This window comes from Lissotriton vulgaris, chromosome 12 (assembly GCF_964263255.1).
Source record: "Lissotriton vulgaris chromosome 12, aLisVul1.2, whole genome shotgun sequence".
Lineage (NCBI taxonomy): Eukaryota > Metazoa > Chordata > Amphibia > Caudata > Salamandridae > Lissotriton > Lissotriton vulgaris.
In genome coordinates this window covers 520834378-520859940 of record NC_141700.1, presented here as the reverse complement: position 1 = coordinate 520859940, position 25563 = coordinate 520834378, and the positions used below count along the sequence as shown (strand labels likewise).

At 42.1% G+C, this 25563-nt stretch overlaps 1 protein-coding gene across 1 annotated transcript in view; it reads left to right on the top strand.

Annotated features, from left to right (window-relative positions):
* Positions 1-25563, top strand: part of HYDIN (HYDIN axonemal central pair apparatus protein) — a 2950008-nt gene that overhangs the window by 813300 nt on the left and 2111145 nt on the right. The window contains exon 20 of the mRNA XM_086945295.1: positions 19422-19677. Coding sequence (XP_086801421.1) covers positions 19422-19677 — 256 coding nt within the window. The remainder of the gene's footprint in view (positions 1-19421; positions 19678-25563) is intronic.

Here is a 25563-nt window from a genome sequence, read left to right as displayed (position 1 = left end):
ATAACTGTAGTCCCAAGCATAGAGAAAAACAAGTCACTAAAGCGATAATACACTGTATCCGCTTTATCTCCCATTATATTCGGGCTTATTTATAAATTTAAACATTAGATGAGTACTCACCCAGCTTTATGTGGGAGTAAGCCTCACCTCACCCGGCGCACTGCTCGGTGGCTGAGGCCCCGCTCTATTGATGGAAGAGAAAAAGAGGGACAAGGGGTGATCACATCCAACTCATGTACCTTTATAATATTTCTCTGATTGCAATAATAAAGCCTAAGTCAACATAAATCAATACCCAAGTGATTCTACTCTATGTGCAGAACAGCAGGCCAGCATCGACAGATATGAAAGTCCCACATATCAGTGATGGCTATGGTTAGAATGTAGTGCAAAACACCTACCTCCATAGGCTAGATTATAGAGGTAAGTTCTCTTCATGTTCGTATATTTATTGAGAAATAGATTTGAGCATCTACTTTAAAAGGGCCATGTTGTTATGTTATCTAATCTGACCCTAAGAGGTCTGGGATTATAGCAGGTTTAATAGTCCTAGAGACCTTAGCAAAAATTTCATGACAGAGCTTAAAGATGGTATTACAGGCTCTCATTGGTCACACCTTTGTTGTTAAAGACAAGGAAAATAGACAAGCAATTGCAGAAACCAACAAAAACAAGCTTAGTGTCAGCTTACCTGTTCGTCGGTACCCCCTCGCTGTGTGCAAGTAGTGTGGGAGGTACCGAAGACAGGCAGAGGCTCTCTTATACTCGCGCTAATAGGCCAAATTGGCTTCAATCTGACAATTAGCCAATCGAAGTGCCCGTTGCTGCATTAACGGCTCTCTTTTGGAAGGCGCTGTTTTATTTGAGCCGGAAAACACTACCTCGGAAATGAGCATGCGGGCTAATATAGCGCACGCGTCTGCCTTGTGTGATGTTCATCTCGGGAATCGGGCCGCAAACTCCATGCGTCCTATACTACCACTGCATGTCCGCGCATGCTCATTGGAAGTTTGCCTTAGCTCGTGTATTGAACAGGCGTCACGAAAGCCAGGGACAGAACAAGTCGTCTTAAAACTACCCCTGTACCCCAAAACCCAAACCTAGCCCTGAACCCTTAAAATACCCCTGTACCCCAAAACCCAAACCTACCCCTGAACCCTAAAAATACCCCTGTACCCCAAAACCCAAACCTAGCCCTGAACCATAAAAATAACCCTGTACCCCAAAACCCAAACCAAGCCCTGAACCCTAAAATACCCCCGCACCCCAAAACCCAAACCTAGTCCTGAACCCTAAAAATACCCCTGTACCCCAAAACCCAAACCTAGCCCTGAACCCTTAAAATACCCCTGTACCACAAAACCCAAACCTACCCCTGAACCCTAAACCCCAAACCTAGCACTGAACCCTAAAAGTACCCCTGTACCCCAAATCCCACACCTATCCCTAAACCCTAAAACTACCCCTGTACCCCATAACCCAAAACTATATCTGAACCCTTAAAATACCCAACCACCCCAAAACATATACCTCAGTACCCCAAAACATATACCCCTATACCCATACTTACCTTATCCAAACATAAAAAAAACATACTTTTACCATTCATGCATTTACAACGAATTTCGTTCTAAATGTATGCATGGTAAAAGCATATAAAATGTAATGCCATGCTTTATAATGGCATTGCGGAGTCATGGTACTTTCGTAATGAAAGTATGGGAAGTGATGGTATGTGGAAAGAAAGTTGCAGAATAATGGGTGTTTACCCTCCCCCGGTAAGTACATTGGTGGCACGGCGGCCCACATCTCCAGCAACATACTCATATTTTTTCACCACCGATTTGAAAAATGCACAGGTCTCTCTTATTGATGGCCAGCACAGACATACACTTTTAGACACACCTCCCGCCACAAGTTCTAGAATTGTGAACTTTAGAGCTGGGGAGCTACGTTCGATTCTCGGCATCAGCTCAACATCCTGTGATTCCAGGCAAATTGCTTTGTCTCCCCGTGCCTACCACAAATGAATGTGTTCTTCTGTAATGTAAATTGTGCTCATGCCATGTTGTCGAGTTCGCGCTATATAATATTGCAATGAAAAATAAAGTAGGGAAACTCGAGTTCACACACTACTGAACGCGCACTCTTACGTGCATCAGCAGTGCACTGTGAATCGGAGCGTTTCACAGGCCTGTCACAGATGAGAAATGCTATCAAAACGAAATCCTACAAAACAATATACTGTTGGCCGGCAGCAATTCATACCCGGACAACGTTGGGACGGGTTGCTAATAATATATATATATATATATATATATATATATATATATATATATATATATATATATATATATATATATATATATATATATATATATATATATATATATATTCTGCTCCAATTCTCCCGTTTTCGAACCAAGAATTATCCGCACTCACGGGGTATTTTTCCAAGGTTGCTTTTATTTTCAGACAAGACAGACGCCCTCGCGTTTCGGCCTTCAGCCTTTCTCGATGTCAATGGCCCTTAGACATCGCCATGTTTTTAAACACTCCTTGCAGTAATAACCAGCGCCATCTTAGAGTGGTGAGTATTTACAAAGATGTAATCAGCTTTCATGCACATTATATTTTAAACATGCATTATTACCCCTCTTTGCACAAGTATTTTCGAAAAGTGAATGTACATAAATTGTAACCTCATCACATGTACATTTATCATACTTAATATTGAATTACTTGATTTGCAAATAAACTAAATTAAGCCGTGTATCGGCCATTATCCTTCCTTACATGTATTCTAGTCTGTTTTTCAAAACAAATCAACCATATACAGTTTATAATTACTATACATTTTTATACATTATTTTTCTCTTATATTTCATAGTTTTCCATTACAATGAGTCATTAAATCGAATTCATATATCTCATACTATTGCGGTCAAAAGGCCCACCAAGGTTTCTCATGACTTCATATCTTATTTACAAAGATGTCACGGATCAATCATCAATCCAAAAGAAAGAATATTTCATTAGAAAAAGATCCGCCCCTGTTAATTCCTATGTACATATATACATATATACATATATATACAGATCTGCAGGTAACGATCTATTTACCACATCTTGCAATTCCAGTATACAGTTTATTCATGTACCAATGTGTACCATCAGATCTTCGCCACTGTTCACACCCCAAGGTGTTTTTGTGTGGAGGTCGATAATATACCTCGACTCTAATCTACGCAGTTTCTTGAGTCTGTCCCCCCTCTGATGTTATCGGGAACTGAGTCTAGCCCATAACACAATAACTGATTTCGGTCACTTTGGTGTTTCTCTGCAAAGTGTCTTGCGACAGGGTAGGCTTGGTCCACCTTGTCAATCGCTCTCATGTGTTCTAGTATCCGGATTTTGAATGGATGTACCGTGCTGCCGATATACTGGAGCCCGCACGAACACACTAGACAATACACTACATATGGTGTACTGCAAGTAATAAACTTGCTGATTTTTTTCACCATACCAGTGTCTTGAATGGTATATGTGAGAGCTCTTTTGCTATTGCTGCAAGCTTTGCATTTGTAACACAGGAAAAAACCTTTCATGCTCTTTAAAGTATTCATTTTCAGGGGTATTTTCTCTAAGTGGCTTTGTACCAATTGGTCACGGATGGATCTAGCCTTCTTAAATGTGACCAAGGGGAAATTGGGGACATCATCACCTATTACATTATCCGCCTTCAGGATATGGCCATTTTTTCTCAGCATTTGTTTCAGATTGTTAGCTTCCGCTGAGTATGGGGTGATTAATCTAAATCTGCCTCCCTCAATTTTTTTTATCTTCCCTTTCATCCAACAGATTCTCCCTGGTCATGGCTTTTACCTTGCAAAATGTTTTATTCAATGAAATAGGGTTGTATCCTCTAATGGCAAATCTGGCTATACTTTCAGTGGCTGCCGTCTCAAAATCACAATCGCGTGTGCAATTTCTCCTTAATCTTAACAGCTCCCCGTAGGGGATACATTGCACTAGTTTTGGGGGGTGACTGCTGGTTGCGTGCAGTATCGAATTTCCAGCAGTAGCTTTTCGATACAATGAGGTTTCGATCTGACCCCCAACAATCTGCACTCTGAGGTCCAAGTAGTCCAGAGAACATGGACTAATTGTTCCTGTGAAGTGCAGGTTTAGATTGTTATCATTCAAAATTGCGATGTAATTACGGGCAGTCTCCTCAGTCCCTTGCCAAATGATGAATAAATTATCGTTGTATCGATGCCATTTTATCACTTTACCACTCGACATGTCGTCCCTGTAGGTCCTGGGTACCTGCTCCTCCCACCAGCCAAGGACAAGTTCGCATAGCTGGGAGCAAAGCAGGTGCCCATCGCCGTGCCAGACACTTGTTTGTAATATGTTGTTTCGAAAAGGAAGATGTTATTGTTCAAACAAAATTGCAGGAACTCAATTAACATGCAGTTGTGTTGTGCATATCTAAGTTGTTTTTTTTTCAAATATACAGTAACTGCCTCAATTCCTTTCGAATGTTCAATACAAGTGTAAAGACTTGTTATGTCAAGGACAACAAGTAGATAGTCAGATTGCCATTGTACATTTTGGATTTTAGTTAAAAAGTCCTTGGTATCTTTCACGTAGGAAGTTAACTTTGTTACCAAGCTCGCCAGGTAAAAATCAAGAAACTTGGAAACATGTTCCGTCAGTCCCTGAACAGAAGAAACAATGGGTCTTCCAGGGGGGTGCAGATTGTCTTTGTGTAACTTGGGGATGTGGTAAAAGGTAGGGCAAATGGTGTTGGAGCTGCGTAAGTATAGATGTTCTTCATTTCCAAGCATATATATATATCTCCTACTGGCGGTCGCCAGTAGGTAGTACTAGTTAGGATTTTCTTCAATGCAAAATCTCAAAATTCTATTTGGAATAACTTTTGCGCCGGTTGACGAATCTGCCTGAAAATTTCCTCAAATTTGCCTCGCGGAGCTCCGGTCCTTCCTTGAAAGTTTGGGGGGGATTCGTCAAGCCGGGGCTGAGATAAAAGGGGGTCCCAAAACGTGTTTTCCCCATGTTAATTTCTATAGGGCGGTCGAACTCACTTTTAGCCCAAACGGCTGAATGGATTACCACCAAACTTGGCAAAATTGTAGGGACTGGTAGCCCGATGTGCCTTTGCTATGTCTCAAGATATGTGCTCCAGTGGATTTTGAGTAATTTAGGTTAAAAAATATATATATATCTATGGCAGCGCCCCGGTACGCGCTCCGGGGAGCACTCCGGGCGCGCCACGCGAGGTGCGCACGGAAAGCTGATTGGCTCTCGGGTGTCTGTAAACATTCGAAACAGTCCGGACCGGCCGCCATCTTGTGTCTCGGTAGGATCGAGACACAAGAGGTGAAAAAAAAAGGGGGCAATGACCATAAGTGGGCAGGGATAGACCCCCCTGACCCCCTAGGTTTGATGTGGGGGCCATAAAAGGGCCCAGCGGGGCAAAAAAAATAATTATTTTTTTGATTTGCGCGGGGGGAGCGCCCGGTACGCGCACCGGGGAGCGGACCGCGGAGCGGACCATTGGGAAAAAAGAATGACAGAGTTTTTAAAAAATGTAGCCTTTTTTTTATAAATTGGAGGTAGTTCTAAAAAGAACTGTTTTTTTTCTTCTTTTTGTTGTTTTATATTTTTTTATTTTTTTTGAACATTTTTAACTTTATTTGGGTTTTCTGAACAGTTTTATATTTTTTTGTATTTTTCATGGGGAGAAACGAAAAAACAGGGAATTGAAAATGGCTCAACTGGAGCAAAAAAAAAGAAAAGAAATAATTAGGGTTTATTGGGGCATTTGTGGTTGTCCCCAGCAAGGACGATGAGCTTTACGCTCTGTTCTCCGTAGGAGATGGTCTTCCCACAATATTTACAGGTTATGCTGAAATCTGCAAACCGTGGCTGAATGCAAGGCATCGTCTCTCTTGCCTCTTATCCCGACGGGGTGCGTTGCTTTCTTTTCGAGGTGGTGCTTGTAGTTTGGGGAGGGTTTCTGGCCAGTTCCCTCATCTCTGCAGCAGAATAGTTTATTGGATGCCTGCGCTGCATGTGTCTAATCATTGTGTTGTTTCCGAATGAATATTTTTTATTAGGGTTCCCCCTAGAAAGTTCCATGCCACAGATTAGGCAAGTCACCTTGACTGCATTTACTTTTTTCTTCCCCTCTGGGATCGAAAAAAAACTCCCATATAATGCGTGGTCTTGGCTGGTATGGGGTATTGTGTTCTTCAAGCCATCTTCTCCTCCCCTCCTCCTCCTCCTCCTCTTGTTGACCACCAATGTAGTCTTGTGGTGGTCCTCTTAGTGGTTGTGGTGGTGGTGGTGGTGCAGATGCACCAGCTGCTGCTGCTACTGAAGCCATTATATAGATCAAAAAGGTACAGAGAGGTAGAATCAGGTCTTCCTCAGTCAAAGGACAAAGTCAGAATAAGGAAAAAAGGTGGGGTCTTTCATCATTTGGAAAAAAAAAAGGCCTGAACCAATGAGAAGTGTTATTTTCAGGTCACATGACCGACGCGCTTACGCAACGCGCCCCAGGGCGCTCCCGGGGGCGCGCCCCGGGTCGCGTCACCTAAGCGCGTTGGATGTTTACGTTGTGCAAGCGTATTGGCTCGAGTGCTTCCGGGTGCGCTTACGCCGTGCGTATCACGCGGACGCGGCTATGCGATACGTCACAATCATGTTTTCGTTGGCGACATTGGCGCTAACGGGACGCTTCCCGGTTTGCGCACCGGGGCGCTTCAAACAACTACGCTCTCCGGGGCGCTCACCGGGGTGCGCCCCGGGAGCGCTCCAGGGTCAAAAAAAAAATTTTGTTTAAAATATAGGATTCAATCATTTTCAAAAATATTACATTTCATAGCTATAGACATTTGCTATTAACCACATTTTGAAATTCAAAGAAAAAAACATAGGTTTGGGGCTTTATATATAGTTAGGAATTAGCATTTAAAAAACGTATGAAATTCACTGAAAAAACCATAGGTTTCACACCAGTTATAGTTAGGAATTAGCATTTAAAAAACCTAATAAATTCACTGAAAAAACCATAGGTTTCACTACAGTTATAGTTAGCTGGAAATTTTACTGACATAAAACCATTGAAATTCCATGTTATAGTTAGTTGGACTCACTATAACTTGCGCGTGTAATGCACTGCTGATGACGTCACATATTACATCACTCATGACATGGTCAGTGACATCACTCATGACATCACTGATGACACCATCTTTGTGACAGAGTGACAGACCTCATTTCAGTGTAATGTAACCCTTAAAACACACATTCGAAAATAGAAATTAACATTTTCAAAAAAATGGAGAGATCCATACCAGTTACAACAACCAATACAGTAATACCACCATCTATATACACATCCACTCATTCACCAACAGTTCTATATAGTCACTCATACATATACTCACTCATCATATGTAGTGATACACCTATACATCTTGTTACACACCGACAGTCATCCAAAAGTTACTCACACACATACTCACACATGCAAATAAACTATTGAACATCCATTTATTTGCATATACAACTATACACACACTACCACCTTACTTCTAAGGAAATTTACACATACTTACTCTCTTAAGCAATCACTTATAGAAACACATACTTATTTAAACAGGAACTCTTACAATCTCACATATACTCACTTATAAACATCAATACTCACATATACTAGATTAAAACATATGTCGTTACTGATAAAGACACTAGTGAGACAGTCATTCACTCACTAACACACACATATACACACTCATCCACCCATACAGTCCTGCACATATGCTGTCTTCAAAACACATACAAACAGTGAGTCAGTCATTGATGCATCTATGTGCTAAGTAATACCCCCACTAAACCATACAGAGACTCATACTGATACTAAAAAAACATCTAATAACCCATATACACACACATGTATCTACTCACCAACCCATGCAGCCAATTCTACACAAAGTGAAACACTGATACATATATTTAAATATTTAAACATTACTCGCTAATATATGTATTAACTAAGATACACTTAATAAGCCAGTTAACCAATCAATTTTTTTTTTAAACATTCATTAAAACACTTATTTAAACATTTATTCTTCCATCGACCTTTACATATACATATATAAAACATATTTATTTTTCAGAAAGACACACATTCACTGGATGGTGTCATCAGTGATGTCATGAGTGATGTCACTGACCATGTCATGAGTGATGTAATATGTGACTTCATCAGCAGTGCATTACACGCGCAAGTTATAGTGAGTCCAACTAACTATAACGTGGAATTTCAATGGTTTTATGTCAGTAGAATTTCCAGCTAACTATAACTGGAGTGAATGTAATAGGTTTTTTAAATGCTAATTCCTAACTATAACTGGTGTGAAACCTATGGTTTTTTCAGTGAATATATATATATATATATATATATATATATATATATATATATATATATATATATATATATATATATATATATATATATATATATATATACCTAAATGATACATATGAACTGTCTGTTTACAAAATGGTATCATTTATAAACAAATATGAAAATCAATACAGTATTTCATAAAAACCTTTCTCAAGCTTGTACATTAACCATGTTCAAAGCAGCTGTTCGATCCAAAGCTTGAGCTCGAGAAATACAGGCCTCAAACTCTACCAATTGTACAATATAGTATAAAAAAAGTACAATCCAACAATATATCATTAGAAGAATATTTATTTTTCTACATACAGGGATACTTGCCATCATGTGTCAATTTTGTAAACACTTTTGATTTCCAACCTGGGTTAAAAACAATTCATCGCAATCTTCATCTTAACCTCATCATTGCTACAGCACATTCCCGTGCTGCGCTGCAATTTTCAAAATCCCTTGTTATGTGACAAGGTCAACTCGTCATAAGCACAGCACAGGTAACACCCATGACGAGTTGACCTTGTCACAAGCATCGAAGGGGTTAACACTTGGGAGCTCAGAGGTAACAAAAAAACACTACTTCTCAAAAACCTTTCATTTGTTCATTTCAAAAATCTTTATTTCGATCACAGATCATAAAAGAGACATAGCATTTATACACAATTAAAAACGGATTAAACACAATGTGATCCAATGATTAAAACATTTTTGAAAACAAGGGGTGCTGTGAGAATAGAATATAACTTTCAGGGTGGCTATTATACAAGTCTTTTGACCACTCGGCGTCGGGTGAACCACATGGCGGTTAAAAATGTTCATATATGCTGCAGATGGTTCACTAGAACCATTTTCATAACCCTTGGCATAACAGCTCTTCATGATCATACACTGGATGTGTTTCTTTTCTCGGGTTATAGAAACATATTATAAGATATTGCCTCCCCAAGTACTTGTTTTTTTATTTTCATCCTTAGTTGACCTGAGCAGTTTTTTTCACAGCATAAAATGTTTGAGTATAAAAAACTTAACAATTTATTACTTTGAAGCCTTTTTGCCCAATTAACAAAGTAATAAAATGTATCACTGGTAATAACTCCTAACTACTCAAAGACAAGTCTAGTCTTACCACAGGAACTATTGAAGACTTTGTTAATTGTCAAATCTTTTTTGAAGTTTGATTCCATCTATAATATTTGTTCCTAGAATCAATTCTTCACTTCCATACACTATCACTAGCAAAAATGTTCCCTCATTAACTTCATCAAGCACAATATGCTGTATTCTCCATAGTTGTGATTAAATTTTTTCATTCTGGAAACATTGGCCAGCATCTTTGTGCTAATAATCTGCAAATGGCGATCCTAGTCTGTGTTAAAAAACATAATCCCTAGTACTGTTCTGACTTTACCAACTCTAGCCTAATGCCATCCAGTCACCAAGGAAAAAAATACTTTGTTCCAAAAGTTAGAACATCTCTTTTTTGCAATATTCATACTTTTCCTTACAGTACCAACATAAAGGTTCAGTCTTTCTCTGTAGAACAATTGCTATGGCATCTAACATCACCAGTTTATCTGCAAATAAAAGGCTTCCAACTGCAATGTTTAGTTTAGAGGGAATATCATTTAAAATCACTTATCATAAGTGGTACGTCCACCACAAATAAGAAGATTAGAGCAAAGCTTGAAGGCTATTTGTGATCCTCATTTTCATTGACATCCTTCCAACCTTTGAGACCTGTTCTTGGGCTCAACTTTTCTGATGTCAAGTTTGTATGATAGTAAGCAGTCCAGCTTGGGATATTAAAAAAAATCTTTCCTCCAATAAGTATGCCTACTAGTGGAACTGAAAGCTGTCTTGAAGTCTGTGCAGCAGTAGTACAACCCAGCTCTTTTGTGGACCTCTGGGCAATCTCCCATAACACAAGACAGGGGTCCCTGCCTAAAACCTCCTTTGCTTAACAGGATTAAGGTTGTTATCTCTTATCCAATTCTGAAGATGTATCTAAATTAACTTAGCAAAAGCTTTGACATATTGCAAAAGAAGGGGCACATCCAAGGAACATTTGTACATATAAGGGTTTAGAATTCCTTCCCTCCAAGACTTGGAAATGATGCCACTACTTGGTACCTTGTCAAACATTAGGCATAGATTTTAGACCACCGGCACAGATTAACACCTCTTGTGCAACAGAGCCAATCTCTTCAATGTCCCACTTATATTTTCTTCAGTGATTAAATTTAACATTTCCTCATCAACAACAAATGGAAGCATGACCTCTTGATATGGACTGTTATATGCTTAATGAAGGTTTTCAATCCTATGTTCCTCCAAATCACACAATCAAACTTGGACTTGCATCTACTATTTCTAGCACTATCCAATTACCAAAATTGCAAGACATCTTTCTTCTTTACCGTATCATATTTGCCCTGCCATTTTTCTTTTTAGAAGCAATATTCTTTTACTTTCCTGAGCAGTTCATGTATACATCTTTCTGTGTTTTTCTTATAAAGTTCACGGTGTAAATGTTTATTACAACACTTAAAAAACGTAGGAATTCCTTGCATTAGTATCTGCTGTTTAAGGTATTGGGAACTGAAACTTTCACAGCCAGTTCCCTCATTTCATTTTGGTCAGTGCCTATCCACAAACATTCACCCAAATTTCTAATTAAATGTGAATACCATTCTGTTATACTTCTATTACTTCATTTTGTCTCTTTGGCTCTCCATTAGCATTTGCAGTTCAAAGATTGTATTAATTACATTTAAGGAATTAACAGTGAGGTAAATGCGATCTTGACCTTCCGAGTATAATTGTCCTCTAGAAACAGGGAATATGAAGAGTTGCCATTAAAGATACTGGCTAATTTTGATGCCTCAAATGGCAAATGATTAGTCCCTCCTGTTTCCAAACTCAAACATTCAAACCTTTATTAAACAGTGATGGAAGGAAGGATGATAGGGTACTCTATAGTCTGAATAGAAAGGGTTCTGGAAGCTGGGCACTCATCAATGAAGCTCTCACTAAGCGAGAGAAGGTGGTTCTCCAACTAATCAGCCAATACTTGTGCTGCAAGATATGATTTAGGACAATGATCACATGTACCATTTTGAATCTAATGCCTCCAGCAATACTGCTAACATAGCTTACAATTCCTCAAAGTCCACTTCTAGCTTAAAATCACCAGTAAATAATAAAGGAATCCCCAAAAACCTCTCTTCAACTGATAGTAAATCTACATTTTTTATGGGCAGCTTTTGATTTGTTTGCATTTATATAATACTGTATCTAAATATTTGCCTGTCCGCTGCCCCGAAAAGAAATTCAACCTTTGTGGCTAGAACCCATTGGCAGCATACTTCTAAGTCTACGCTATTTATAATTGTTTCTGTTGAAAATAGTTAGAACGTTGTGTAAAGATCATCCCAACTTTGCCCCCCCCCCCACTGCAGGGATGTAAAATGATTTAAACTCTGAGAAAATCCCATTTGTTGCAACCTAGTTTTTTGCTAGTGGTTTTATTCCATTTCATGCCAGAACAAAACATAAATGGTTGTATCTTCCTTGTTCCTTAGACATCACTGCTTCGTTTAAACTTAGTTGTATCAACCATTACCCTAGTAGAAAACATACTTAAAAAATGTCTTATTTGTATTACAGTGTCAGCACTAACTATAGTACTGCATTTTAGTTTATTCAATTCTTCAACTGATCCGCGAAACAAATCACCAATTAATAATATCCTTTTTTTACTGTAATTGCTGCATGAGGTTTCAACATGTCGCAATATCTCAGTTTTCGCACTCCAATTCCTAATGCTTCTAAAAAATCCAATAATTACCAGATATGTTTCAGTATTGAAGGTGAAATCTGCCTCAGTGTTTTGATGTATTTTCCCTAGTTTAAATCCAGGATGAATTGAATTGTATCAGTGTCTTTAGATTAAATAGAATTTATATTATTAAAAAGATTAAATAGGCTCAGCACATTCCTGTAACTATGCATATCATATAAGGGAACCGGATATATTATATTTTTCCTTTAATTCATTTTGATCACATATTGATGCCCCAGAATTATCTTTCCTTTCAAATGGGGGAGCAAACGCATCCAGCCCATCCCTACAGGGATTGCATTCCTTATTTACCACTACTTCCCTATTAGGATAGAACTAACATAGACTTCTCGAATCTCTGGGATTCCATTCTCTCAAAGTATCACTTAGAGGCTAGCATGGGGAAGCTTTCATATTTCTCTCTTCATTTTTGGTCTTTCATCCTAGTTAGAATCTCTTGAATGGGGCTAATTAAGTTCTGTTTAATGTTAATTTTACTGTTGGGTTTGTGAGATGTCTCAATTCAACTCCTAAGATTGCTACCATTTAGATGTGTTGCCAATAATTGAATCTGTCTGGCTTCCTTGAATTACAGGTTACAGTACTGATTTGTTTAGCATCCGTGGGGAGCTTTTTACCAATACTACTGTCAACTGTATTGTTATAGAGTTCAGGTTACATTTTTCCATTTGCCATCTTTGGGATATTTACAACCAATTGGTTGGAAGGGTGTGATTAAATTTCTTCGTTTTCATTTACTTTTCCTTACTATAATAAACAATAATGCACTCATCGGACTACTTATTATTTGGCTCTTCCTCAATAATAGACCCACCCAATGCTGATTGAAAATCCGAATGCAAATGTGCTAAACCCTCCCCATTGAAAGTGACCATGTTACATGGGCTAAGGTAAGCGTTATGCAAGTTCAGAGCCTTAGTCTCTATTCCAAAACATTTCGTATTTATGAATTTCTCGTTGTTTAAATGCCAATTTTTCTTCTAACAGTATTAGTTGATCCATTGTATCCTTCTGTTTAGCCAGTCTTATTTGCCTTGTAAAAATAGTGTCCAACAGCTTGCAAATTTTTTTCTAGTAAACGACAAATCTAAGAAAAAGAGACACAATAGGTCAAAAGGTAAAATCCCTAGGGAGGGCTAGTGATAATTCTTTAGTTGGGGTATGGTCCTTTTAAGATTGTATTACTGGACATTTCATCAGTCTTTCAGCGTACATGAAATTAAGAATGTCTATTGAAGCATTTGGAGTAGAACAATTGCACCTCTCCTTATACTCACACAGATCTGATATACATGACCAGAATTAGATTATTTTTGAATTGCTTCTATCTCATGGATTTCATGAATTTTCTAATCAGATTGGACATTTTTGATCCATTATGCAAATTATTGGTGCTATCACTGTGCTTTTTCTGTTTAAAACACACTTTAGTGTTCTTTTATTCACTTTTTTCTTTTCAATTCTATTTGTTTTATCTAATGTTTCGAAGTTGCCAAGCATTAAATTTCACCCTTCTTAATACCACCTTTCTGAGCACGCGTTAACATTTTCACTAATACTTGCTGAAACGCTTGTGTAATATGAAATTTACTGAACAAACAAACTCCACAGTTCCTCTCACAACCGAATGGCCAAGCAGCCTAGTATAGTGCTTTGTACGCTGACCACTAACTGGTCTTGTTGTTCATCATTTAGAATCAGTGGATCAAATTGAAACCTCCACTATCCAATCTTAGAGTGCCAGGTCAGCAGCCCTAGTCTCATCTCTGTGGCTGAACATCTTCTTCTAGGTGGGAATGCGGAGTCCCTCTAGTCTTGGGACACAGGTAAAGGCATTAAAGCATTACTGAAAACGAAGCGTGGCTTCACTTTTAAAAACACTAAAGTCTTAGCCATGTCTGCAAAAGTGTTAGAGTGGTTTAATAGAAACCACTAAGACCAGTGAGTTCTGGCATTGATCCTGGTAAAAAATTGAGGAGCTTCACAACTGCTTCTGCACTGGAAAAGTAGATTGTACCATAGTAACCTCAGGGGCTATGTGGTTCTTCTAGAGTGAACGGAGGGTATGTTAACATCTCTTCTTCCCACAAAACAGAGGAAATCTCTGTTGCTCGCAACTGTGTATTTTCCTCTTGTATCACCAAACTCAAACTGTGAAGATAGAGCTTCCCTGGCAGCCAAAGATATTTTTTAGTTGGCTGTTACTTTCAGCTTGCCATGCCCATTGATGTCTTTGTTTGTGAAACTGAAAGCTTCCAAAGTCATTAGGCTCCTGCTGCTTTCAAAGAAATCATGTCTTGGGCGAGAGGTATGGTTGAGTGCTACCCCATCCTCTGACCTGCCTATCCCCACTATGGGAGAGGTATTGTAAGAAAGGGGAGAATCTCCTTTTCCCAACCCTACCTATTCATAGTAGATATATGGTTGGGGATCACTGCCGGCGGGCGACCTCGAGCAGGGATCCGGCACTAGACACCAGAGATTTGAAAGGTGGGGGAACAGCCCTGCAAGGAATTGGCAGATGCTCACTCCAGCTACCAAGGTTCCCAGCAGTCTTTCAGCTCCCTGGGTGACAGGTTGGGGCGGTATACCACCATTTTACCCTCCCCAGGGGGCAGATTGCACATTATATGTCAGGGTTTTTTGTTTGTATGAAAGTAATGGTTTGGGATCCGGCCCAACCTGGCTTTGGGCTGTGCCCTTCCCTCTTAATCCCCCACATCATTACTGTCTCCTCAGTGGGGGCAGATTGGGGGCTTTCCCTCACGGGGGACAGAAAGGCCACCTAATACCAGTGCTAGATTAAAAAGTATTTAAAAGGAATGGGTTAGTGGTGTTAGCCCATCTCTTTGTCGGACCATACACCCCAATCCTAAAATCCCAATAGTCTTCGAGGGTGGGGGGGGGGGGTTGCAGATTGGAGAATTTTTCAACCCTGGGTATTTCTGAAACCAAGAGGCCCAGGGTAATCGAGTGCTTTCGCTTGCCTGTATGCCAGCGCTTTTCTTTTCCAGAATACCTTATAGATATCAAAAATATGCCTAAACACAATTTCCGAGCCTTCCACGGGCAAACATTTCAGACTGGGTCAGATGGGACCCAGGGAACTCTAACAAGCCTGGGCGTTTGATGCCTTAAGAGCCTGGGATATCCATGGTGTTGTGGCTTGCAAGGAGTCCAGCATGTTGCTTTCCCAGAATAATTTGTAAATGTCAAAAATATTTCTAAATCACCCAATTTCAATTTTTTTCCACAGGGGAATGAGGGATAGGCCTCGGAGTTTAAGGGGCTAATTATCATAGCTAAGACACACGGCTATGAGAACATTTGATTTAAGAAGTTTTGAAGAGATGTTGAAATGAGAGGTAGATGAAAGTAATCACTTTGACCAAACAACTTCCTGCCTTGATGGAAACATATCCGCTTTCGGTCACTGGGTACTTGCATCAGAGAAGGAAGGAGAATGTGGTAATACATTCGCACCATTACCATAACATCCCATATGTCTAATATGTAGAGACTTTGGGAGACTATTCAAAATGGCGGTGACCTACATGTAATACATCATTTTGGCTTAGAATAGTAGTCAAGGAATTTCTTACAAATTTGCATCCTCTCCAAAGTGGAGTATTGGACGATACCAGTGTGATATCTGTAGTGGGAAATGTCATCACATTCTTGATTTGATTGCTGGGCCTAAGACGTGGGTGCTGCTAGTGATGTCTAACCCGAGGCACCAATTATTATAGTTGCAATAAATGTATGTCACCGTCATGTTTGAGAACTATTGCCCAGGCACTACACAGATGGTGCTTTAGTCCACGGAAAGCATTTTAAGAGGACGCAGTCTATAAAAAATCGTGCTAGCAGATAAACAAAGTAACGTTTTGTCAAAACTAGAGCAACAGTGTGGGCTAAACGTGCTGTCCAGTTGTGAGAGATGCATCTCTAGATGGGGTGATGCTTCATAATTATCTCCGCCTGATCATTATGCCGGTAGAAAGGGAATGTGATATCAGCCTCTGTCCTGGCTCTCGCTGGGGGGGGTGGGGGGGGCTCTCGGCTACAAAACCTTGCTTGCCACTAATGAGCCCTTCCATCCTCGAGCATTGTCATTTTCTTTGTTGTGCCTCACAAATGGACTAGTGTATCAAAAGCCAGAACGGCTCAGAGTGTAATTTCATCGAGGGATGTTGGTAAGAGGGAAAGAATAAGTGTGTAACTTAAATCATTGGGAGGGAAGCCTGCACTGCACTTCATTATTTAGTGTTTTCTTTCCTGTCGGCTTGTGCTAACCTCCGATTGGTGAAACTGATGAAGCACAGCGTGTCTTTTGATATATTCTGTATGCCAGGTGCTCGGGTACCCCTATGACTGAGACATTCCGAATTACAACGCATGCTCCATGTCTACCTCCAAAGTTTAAGGAGATCACAGGACTACATTAATTCAACTTCGTCGCTCGGGTTTAATGGAAACAAGTTGAAAGTAGGAGGGTGACTCACTTTAAAAGTATCTCCCACAGATATACCGTTTGTTGCCTTGTTCTTGATCCTCCACAGCCCGTTCGTACGAACACAAAAAAGCTTGACAGATTAAAAATGCCTGGCCCTCCATTCTGTCCAGTTTTCTAGTTACTGCAATCTGTATCCTATATACTGCAATCTGTATCCTATGTCTCTTTGACTTTTCCATTACCTGCCAGATACTGAAGTCGCTTAGCATTGGCTTCTGCAAGCTGGATAGCAGTTGGGATCCAAGCAATGAAGAAATGAACTTCACTCTTGAACCAGTGTTAGTTGGCTTCGTTTTCAACATTAGTACTTTTTAATGTTACTGCAAGTCCTTTTCTTAGAATCTACTCTGTGACAAAGACGACTTCTTTAGATTTGATGTGGTAGCATACTTACGTGCAGAATGGAAAGGTGTTTTTTTTTATCTCTCGTTATCCCTAATATAATCATCACTAACCAATTACGTGTATTTCACATTCAAGTAGTGTTTTAATTGCTTTTCTTAGCATTTTACGGTCTTTTTTTCTTTTTGTTAAGTTCGGGTGATTGTTTGAAGCTGATATACTGTGTTTACTTCTGAAGTAACCTTGAAAGGTTTAGGGTTCATATTTGTAAGAACTGCTGATCCACCGTTTTCTAGGCCCTCTCAGTTACCATTGGTCCTCGGATCGACCTTTTTATCCGACTGAGAGGTGATGGGAGTTAACATTTACATCAATAAAATTCAATTAGCAGTGTAACCCATTTGGCTACAGTATAAGGACCATGGATAACTAGTTAGGGTTAAAAAGGTTTATTACAAATTCAGATTCAAGTTAAGATACAAAACTCTTAACAGCATGGTATAAAGGTACAGAATAACTAGCGGCAGACCCACCCTATGGAAGAAATGGAAGTGGACCAATATTAGGCAAACAAGCAGTTCGGTCTCAACAGTACTCAAGATCAGTTAAAGAATCTGATGCACAGAGAAGAGCCTCAGATTTAGTTGTGTAAAAATGAATACATGTAAATCACTGAAAGTTAAGTCCTACCTAAAAGGATGGTTCTAAAAATCTAAAGGTTGTCAAAAATCAGGACTTTCCATATAGGAAAGGAAAAAAGAAGTAGGGAGGAGTCAGCATTTCAGAAGCTCTGGCATGAGTTTTCTTGGGTCAGGTAAGTAAGTGTTAGCCTAAGCCATACTCAGCAAAGAATCAAGTGAAACATAAAGGTCTAAACTTCTCAAATTCCAGGAACATGTGTGGTGAGGGAACCTGAAGGTATCTGGTAGGAATCTGAAAGGCATCTGGGAAGAGTGTGTCTCCAGCGATGTGAACACTAAGATATAGCACACAAAAATCTTCTAGGGCAACGCCCCTTTGCACACATCATCAGGGGTCTATTTTCTTTCTCCACTTCTCACGTTGTAGACTGCAACAGTTTCTAAATACCCCACACCCAACATGGGAACAACATTGTCTCCAGTGGCAGGAAGAGAGCACAGGACCCACGTCTGCGCATACCCGTCCCACTCTGGGTGACAAATGCAGAAAGAACAATCGATGGACAGAATGCAGAACAATGTCACACATTCACCCGAGTACAGAGTTCTGGGCCTAAATCCATTGGTTTTTTTTCTGCTCCCCATGCCATTCCAGTTTGAACCCAGCCATATGCAAATCAGTCTTGACCCTGTACCCCATGGGAACAGTCCAGCCCGCACTGCCAGGCTAGGTCCTCCCTGGACTGGAAACAAGCATCCTGGACCAGTTTCGGGGCATCACCCCTCATCAGCTAGGCTAACTTGACTCCAGTGGCATGGAGAGCACGGTACCCACGTTTGGGCATACCCGTCCCACTGGAGGTGACAAATGCAAAAGAAACAATTGTTGGACGGGATGTTGCACAATGTCCATGCCACTAGAGTCAAGCTAGCCTGGCTGATAGGGGGTGATGATCCAAAACCGGTCTCAGGATGCTTGTTTCCAGTTCTGGGAGGACCTGACATGGCAGTTCAGGCTGGACTGTTCCCATTGGGAACAGCATCAACACTGATTTGCATATGGATGGGGCTGAACTGGAGAGGCAAAGGGAGCAAAAAAACGATGGATTTAGGCCCAGATCTCTGTACTGGGGTGAATGTTTGATATTTTGAAGCTTTCTGTCCATCAATTATTTTTGCATTCAGTATATTAAGGCACACATTATGAAAGTCGAATTTAGTCTTTATAGTGAGTACATGTCTACTTAGTACAAATGGTTTATTAATTCTCATTTAATACAGTTCATCTCATAGTTTGAGTAAATTCACTAGTCCTACAGCAAATGCACTTTAATTATAATGCAACACTTGTTTTAATATCATTAGAGCATATAAGAAGCAAGCGCTAAATGCACATTCATGTCCTGTATCTGCTATGAAGTTGTGACGTATCTGAGACTTGTAAAGGGTGGGCAAAGTTGCGTTGCACCAATGCCATACCATCTCTCTTTCATGTGGTGATATATGTAAATATTTGAAACATGCACAAATTTTCTTTCTTTCTTTCTGCTCTTGGTTTAGTGCGGGTCCCTGCCGTTACCACTTCACAATGATGAATCGAGGCCGTAGAACTCATCAGTTGTATTGGATGACAGAAGGCTTTCCACAGTTCCGCAAGCGCAGCAATCTCCCTATGGCTGGTAACAACAAGAGCAAGAATTCCTCTCAGAACTTGGAACCCACTACGCGTATCTTCAGCTTGAGTCCATTCAGGATGGAGTTGAACCCAGGCCAAAGCATAGATGTAGTTCTGGAAGGTTCAACAGACTCTCCAAAGGTACAGAACATGACAATTAAAAAAAAAACTATTGAAATGATGTAATCTGATTGATAAAAATGTTCCTTGGCTATGTGAATTATTTTTTGCAGAGTTGTGTTACTCTTATTAATTCTGACTAACTCTGAGTGTTAGCCATAACCAAAGTAGTGCTTGTTATCCTGCGCATAGAACACTATTAGTAAGAATATTACTAATGTAATTAATTGAACAATAAACCAACAGTTATCATTGAAAAACAAAAGCACCAGTGATCTTCCCAACTTGTCATTTCAACCACAATTATTGAGGTTATTGTTAAGGAAAAAGAAGTAAATCAACACATTCAAGCTTTAAATGGATCAGGTTAAGGAGCTGTGATCTAAACCAAAGTCTAAATTCCAGACTGCACCACGTGTACCAAGGGTGACTTCGCCCTGGCCCCCGTGTATCGTACTTCCAAAAATCTTGCAGTGCAGGCATGGGCCTATAAATGAAAACCAATCTGTCCCTGCGATTTTGATGAATACGGAATCTAAAAAGTTTGATACATTGGGGAAGAAACTAGTTCAGGATGTTTTGCCCATAGATCCTCTAATTCTATCTGCCTGTTGTCCATATATACGATTCAGAAAAGAGGGTGGTGATGAACAGAGTGTCTGAATTAAGCAGACGACTCTTACCCAGTCCAAAGATCAGGGCTTGATCCATCACCGTTATTTATCTCACTGCACCATCCCAGCTCAGAACCTGGCTATATGCAAATCAGTCTGTCCCTGGCCCAGTGCATCATGGGAACAGGGCAGACTAAACTACCAAGCCAATTCTTCACCAGAAAGGAGACAAGCTACCGGGGACCGGTTTCTGGCATTTCAGCCGTCTTCGGCCCGGCTTGCTTGAATCCTGATGGTGCAGTGAGAAAGGGACTCATGTCTGAGTATACCCTGCCACACCTATAGTGGCCAAAAACGATTCGTACTTCCAAAAATCTTGCAGTGCAGGCATGGGCCTATAAATGAAAACCAATCTATCCCTGCGATTTTGATGAATACGGAATCTAAAAAGTTTGCTACATTGGGGAAGAAACTAGTTCAGGATGTTTTGCCCATAGATCCTCTAATTCTATCTGCCTGTTGTCCATATATAGACATGTTTTATGGGAGACGAGGACGGAGCGCTCCTGTCCTTTCAGGATCTCATTGACCGCTTTGGGATTCCCCGGGGCGACTTTCTGCTGCACTCGGCCATTGTGCGAGCGATCCAGGCGCACTGGCAGAACGGGCTAGAGGAACCTCAATTGTCTCTGGTGTGCCAGTATGTAATGATGTCGGCGGGCACGGTGAAGGCGGTCACTTGCCTCTATGGCAGGCTGATTACCGAGGGGTTGGTTCCTCTCACCACACTGAAGTCCCGCTGGGAAGAAGACATTGGTAGGGAGATCCCGGAGACGACCTGGTCCCAGTTGGTGAGGCGCGCCTGGAAGGGTACACGTAGCGCCCGTTTCCAACTGGTCCACTACTATGTCCTCCATAGAGCGTACCTGACCCCGGTAAAGATCAGGCGTTATTTTGCCACGGCTTCGGCGGAATGCCCTAGGTGCCCGGCTCAGGAAGCGGACCTCCTACACATGCTATGGGCCTGTCCAGGACTGACGTCCTACTGGCAGGAGGTGGCGACGACTTTGGAGGAGGTGACAGGGAGGCACTTATCATTCGATGTGGCGGTAGGGCTCTTGCACTGGTTCCCCCATACCCCCCGGAATAAAATCTCCAGTAAATTTATTGACCTGGGGCTCCTACTTGCTAAGCGAGAGGTGACCAGGAACTGGAAGGCACGAGCTGGTCCTGCAGGCAGCAGATGGCACAGTGAGCTTTTGAAATGGGCGGCGGGTGAGAGCGCGCTAAGATATCAGCTGGCTTGGAGGCAGGGTAGTGAGAAGGCGCAGGAGGCCGCGTTGGAGTGGGAAACGCTGGTGCAGGCCCTCAGGGATCATTGTACCCCTAGCGACTCCGAAAGTGAAGCAGTAACTCGCCCCGAGTCCCGTTAAACATTAGCATTGACAGCACTATTACCTTCCCCGTGGGTCAAGCAGTGGATTCTAGGTTGATGAGCTCCCTGGCGCTGATGGTGGGGGGGGGGGGGGAGGGGGGGGTTTCACAGTTACTGGGACTTTCGAGGGGGGGGTTTATTTTAGGGGTTTTGGGTTTGTTTAGAAAAGCAGAGGACGGACAGTGTGTTATCCGGACCAGCTCCAGCATCCTACTGACCCCAACTGTATTTGCCGCCCAACCCCAGGGATATGGGCTGATTAGCTGTATACAAACTTTATGGAAGGGGGTCGGTGGGCTTTATTCGGTATATGTTGTTCATAATACAATGCTGGTCGCTACTGTATTGTTTTACTGATTCCTGCAATAAAAATATATTTAAAAAAAAAAAAAAAAATAGACATGTTTTATGGGAGCTAGTGGTTTTGGCGGTTATCTTTTATTCCCTGAGCCCCTTAGAGGCTTCTTTTTAAAAAAAAACTTTTCCAAGGATGGGATGGATGCTTCAATACAGAGAATATTATCTTGTCTAAACTCAGGGATGCAGTTGCTCGCTTCTTGGGTCTTCATTGATTTTTAGACATCCTACTTGGATGCCAACCACTGGATTCTAATTTATGGACAGAGCCTACTTGTTGATACGCTTTTTGATGGGCAGTGATTGTTTGACAAAACCGCTAAAAAGGTGGATTCTGAGCTGCCTAGGACACCACCTCAGGTCAGACACACCTTCAAAAAACCTTCTTGGGTGCCTTCTGAAGTAAAAACGTCGATGAAATCCTCGTCATCGACGAAGAAACCATCTATATCGTCGTCGACTAAGGTAGCGATTCACCTGCTTCCAAAGAAGGCTTCAACGTCCACGGCGGAAGGATCTCCGTCAACGAAGTCACTGCCATCGAAGATTTTATCACAGTCGACAACGGTTTTGACACCGGTATCATCGACGATGGCGTTAACAATGATTACGGTGTCGACGACTGCTACAGAGGATGGGATTGTCGACAACTACAACGACGACAGCAACCACGTCGATGACGAGGGCTAGACCATCGCTGATGGTTTCAAAGTTACCGCCAACAGCTGCAACTTCGACGACGGTGTGGTCGCCGGTCTTGTCGGGGAAAAAACACTGGACAGGTCAGAAAGTGCTAGAAAGAGAAGAATTACATCTGAAATCACATCTCCTAGCAAAGTTTTTCCTCTTTTGCCATCTCACCTGCTAGAAGAGCAGGATTCTAAGGAAGAAAATGAAGGACCTTATGGCTATGCGTGTAGCCCATCCCAGCTGCACGTTAAGTGTTAGGAGGACGACTTTGATGAGGAATATGGCAAATATCAATTCTCTCCTCAGGAACAGTACCACCAGAGTTATCAGGAGGAAGTGGTTTGCATGCCGTTCTCTTTGACAGACCTACAATTCATGTTGGCTGACTACAGGAAGAGATTTCCACCCACTCCTGTAGCTCAAGAAATGCCATCAGCAGCTCCTCGCCCACGCTCAATGCCATCTACTCCGATAAGGGGTCAAGCTGTGCTGTCAGAAGCCACAAAGAGATTGCCTCCACCAATCCCTCAACAGGATCCGGTTACTATAGATGACGACCAAGAGGAATGAGAAATTACAGATCCTAGTTGAGAAAGGGATGACTACCTCATTCCCACGCCCTCTTCTCCCTCTCCACTACTGGTTGACCCCCCCACCAGAGGATATTGGTGGATTTCATAACTTACTGGAAAGAGGTGCAAAAAGATTTAACCTACCTATGCCAGCTACCCAAACAGAGTGTTTTTTAAATGATTTTAATGAGCCGTATAGGAAGTCTGTGAGGGCCATCCCGATAATAAGTCACGTATGGGAGGAAGGACTTAATGTCATGAAAACACCAGCGACAGTAACACCAGTACTCTCCAGGTTGGAAAAGAAGTACAAGGCCCCAGAGGAAGCTTCAGCCTGTTGGGTGGGCCATCCTAAACCAGATTCCGTTATTTCCGAAGCAGCTCAATGGAAATTCAAAAATCCATCGGCACACATTACAACACCGCCGGATAGAGAAGGCAGACGCCTAGATAATGCTGGTAAGTGTTTCTCCTCAATGTCAGCTCTGTTCGTCAGAGTGGCAAATGCCCTTGCCGTAGTGGGCAGATATGACAGACAGATGTAGTGTAACCTGGCTCTGTTTATGGATCAGCTTCTAGAGGACAGTAGACCGGAGGAAAAGAAAATTCTCCAGGAGGGAGAGAGAGCTTCTGGATAGCTACGAGCACCATTATTTAGACCAGAGGTCCAAAACAAGATCCTGGACCTTCCCTTTGACGGAGAAGCTTTATTTGGAAAGCATGTAGACAATGCGCTGAAGGATATCAAAAAGGATACTACAATATCGGAACGTGCCCTTTAGAGGAGCCAGAGGAAGAGGCCTTCCATCCTACAGAGGAGGATACCAACAATACAGATACCTCTCTGCCAGCGGGATAAGAAAGGGGAGTCCACAGTTAGAGAATTAAAGTTACTTTCTTGTATTTTATGGTACAAGCGGGTTGATATTGCCAACCTCTATGGGGAATAATACTTCTTATTCCTTTGATATTGTCACAGTCTATGGGGAATAAAAATTCTTATTCTTGAACAAACGGTTTCCTAGCTTTGTATGTCACAGCCTGGAGTCTCAGTTACTTCCTGCTGGTTCCTTGAGGTTCCGGGTTCCCTCAAGAGAACAAAACACATATACCGAATTGGTATATGTCAACAACATGACAACATGACCGCCCTAAAACACGCCACCCGCAAGCACCACCAGCTCATCCGCACCACCAAGAAGAAATCACTGAAGGATCGACTGGACAACAACGCCCACAACAGCAAGGAACTCTTCAGCATCGTCAAGGAGTTCTCCAACCCCAGCACCGGCTACAACGACATCACCCCTTCACAAGATCTCTGCGACTCCCTCGCCTCGTTCTTCCACCGCAAGATTGCCGACATCCACAACAGCTTCGGCGCACCATCCTCGCACCCAACCGTCGAACCAATGCACCCCACCGCCACCGCCACCCTCCGCACCTGGACCGCAGTGACCACCGAAGACACAGCCCGCACGATGAACACCATCCACTCCGGATCTCCGACTGACCCCTGCCCCCACCACGTCTTCAACAAGGCCGACTCCACCATCGCACCCCAACTCCGAGACGTCATCAACACCTCCTTCGACACCGCCACCTTCCCGGAGAGCTGGAAGCATGCCGAGCTCAGCGCCCTACTGAAGAAACCAACAGCAGACCCCACCGACCTCAAAAACCTCCGCCCCATCTTGCTCCTCCCTTTTCCTGCCAAAGTCATTGAGAAGATCGTCAACAGACAGCTTGCTGCCTTCCTCGAGACAAATGGATCCCTCGACCCCTCGCAGTCCGGCTTCAGAGCCAACCACAGCACTGAGACCGCCTTCATCGCAGCCACCGACGACATCCGAGCCCTTCTCGACAATGGGGAAACAGCGGCACTCATCCTCCTGGACCTCTCCGCCGCGTTCGACACTGTCTGCCACCGCACCCTAGTCCAACGCCTCAGCAACACCGGCATCCAAGAGAAGGCATTGAAGTGGATCATCTCGTTCCTCGCTGGAAGAACACAGAGAGTCCGCCTCCCCCCGTTTCGCTCCGAGGCCACCGAAGTCATCTGCGGCGTCCGGCAAGGATCATCACTCAGCCCCACCCTCTTCAACGTCTACATGAGACCTCTCGCAGCCATCGCACGCCAACACAACCTCAACATCATCTCCTACGCCGACGACACCCAGCTGATCCTCTCCCTCACCAGAGACCCCGACACCGCCAGAACCAGCCTCCACGAAGGGAT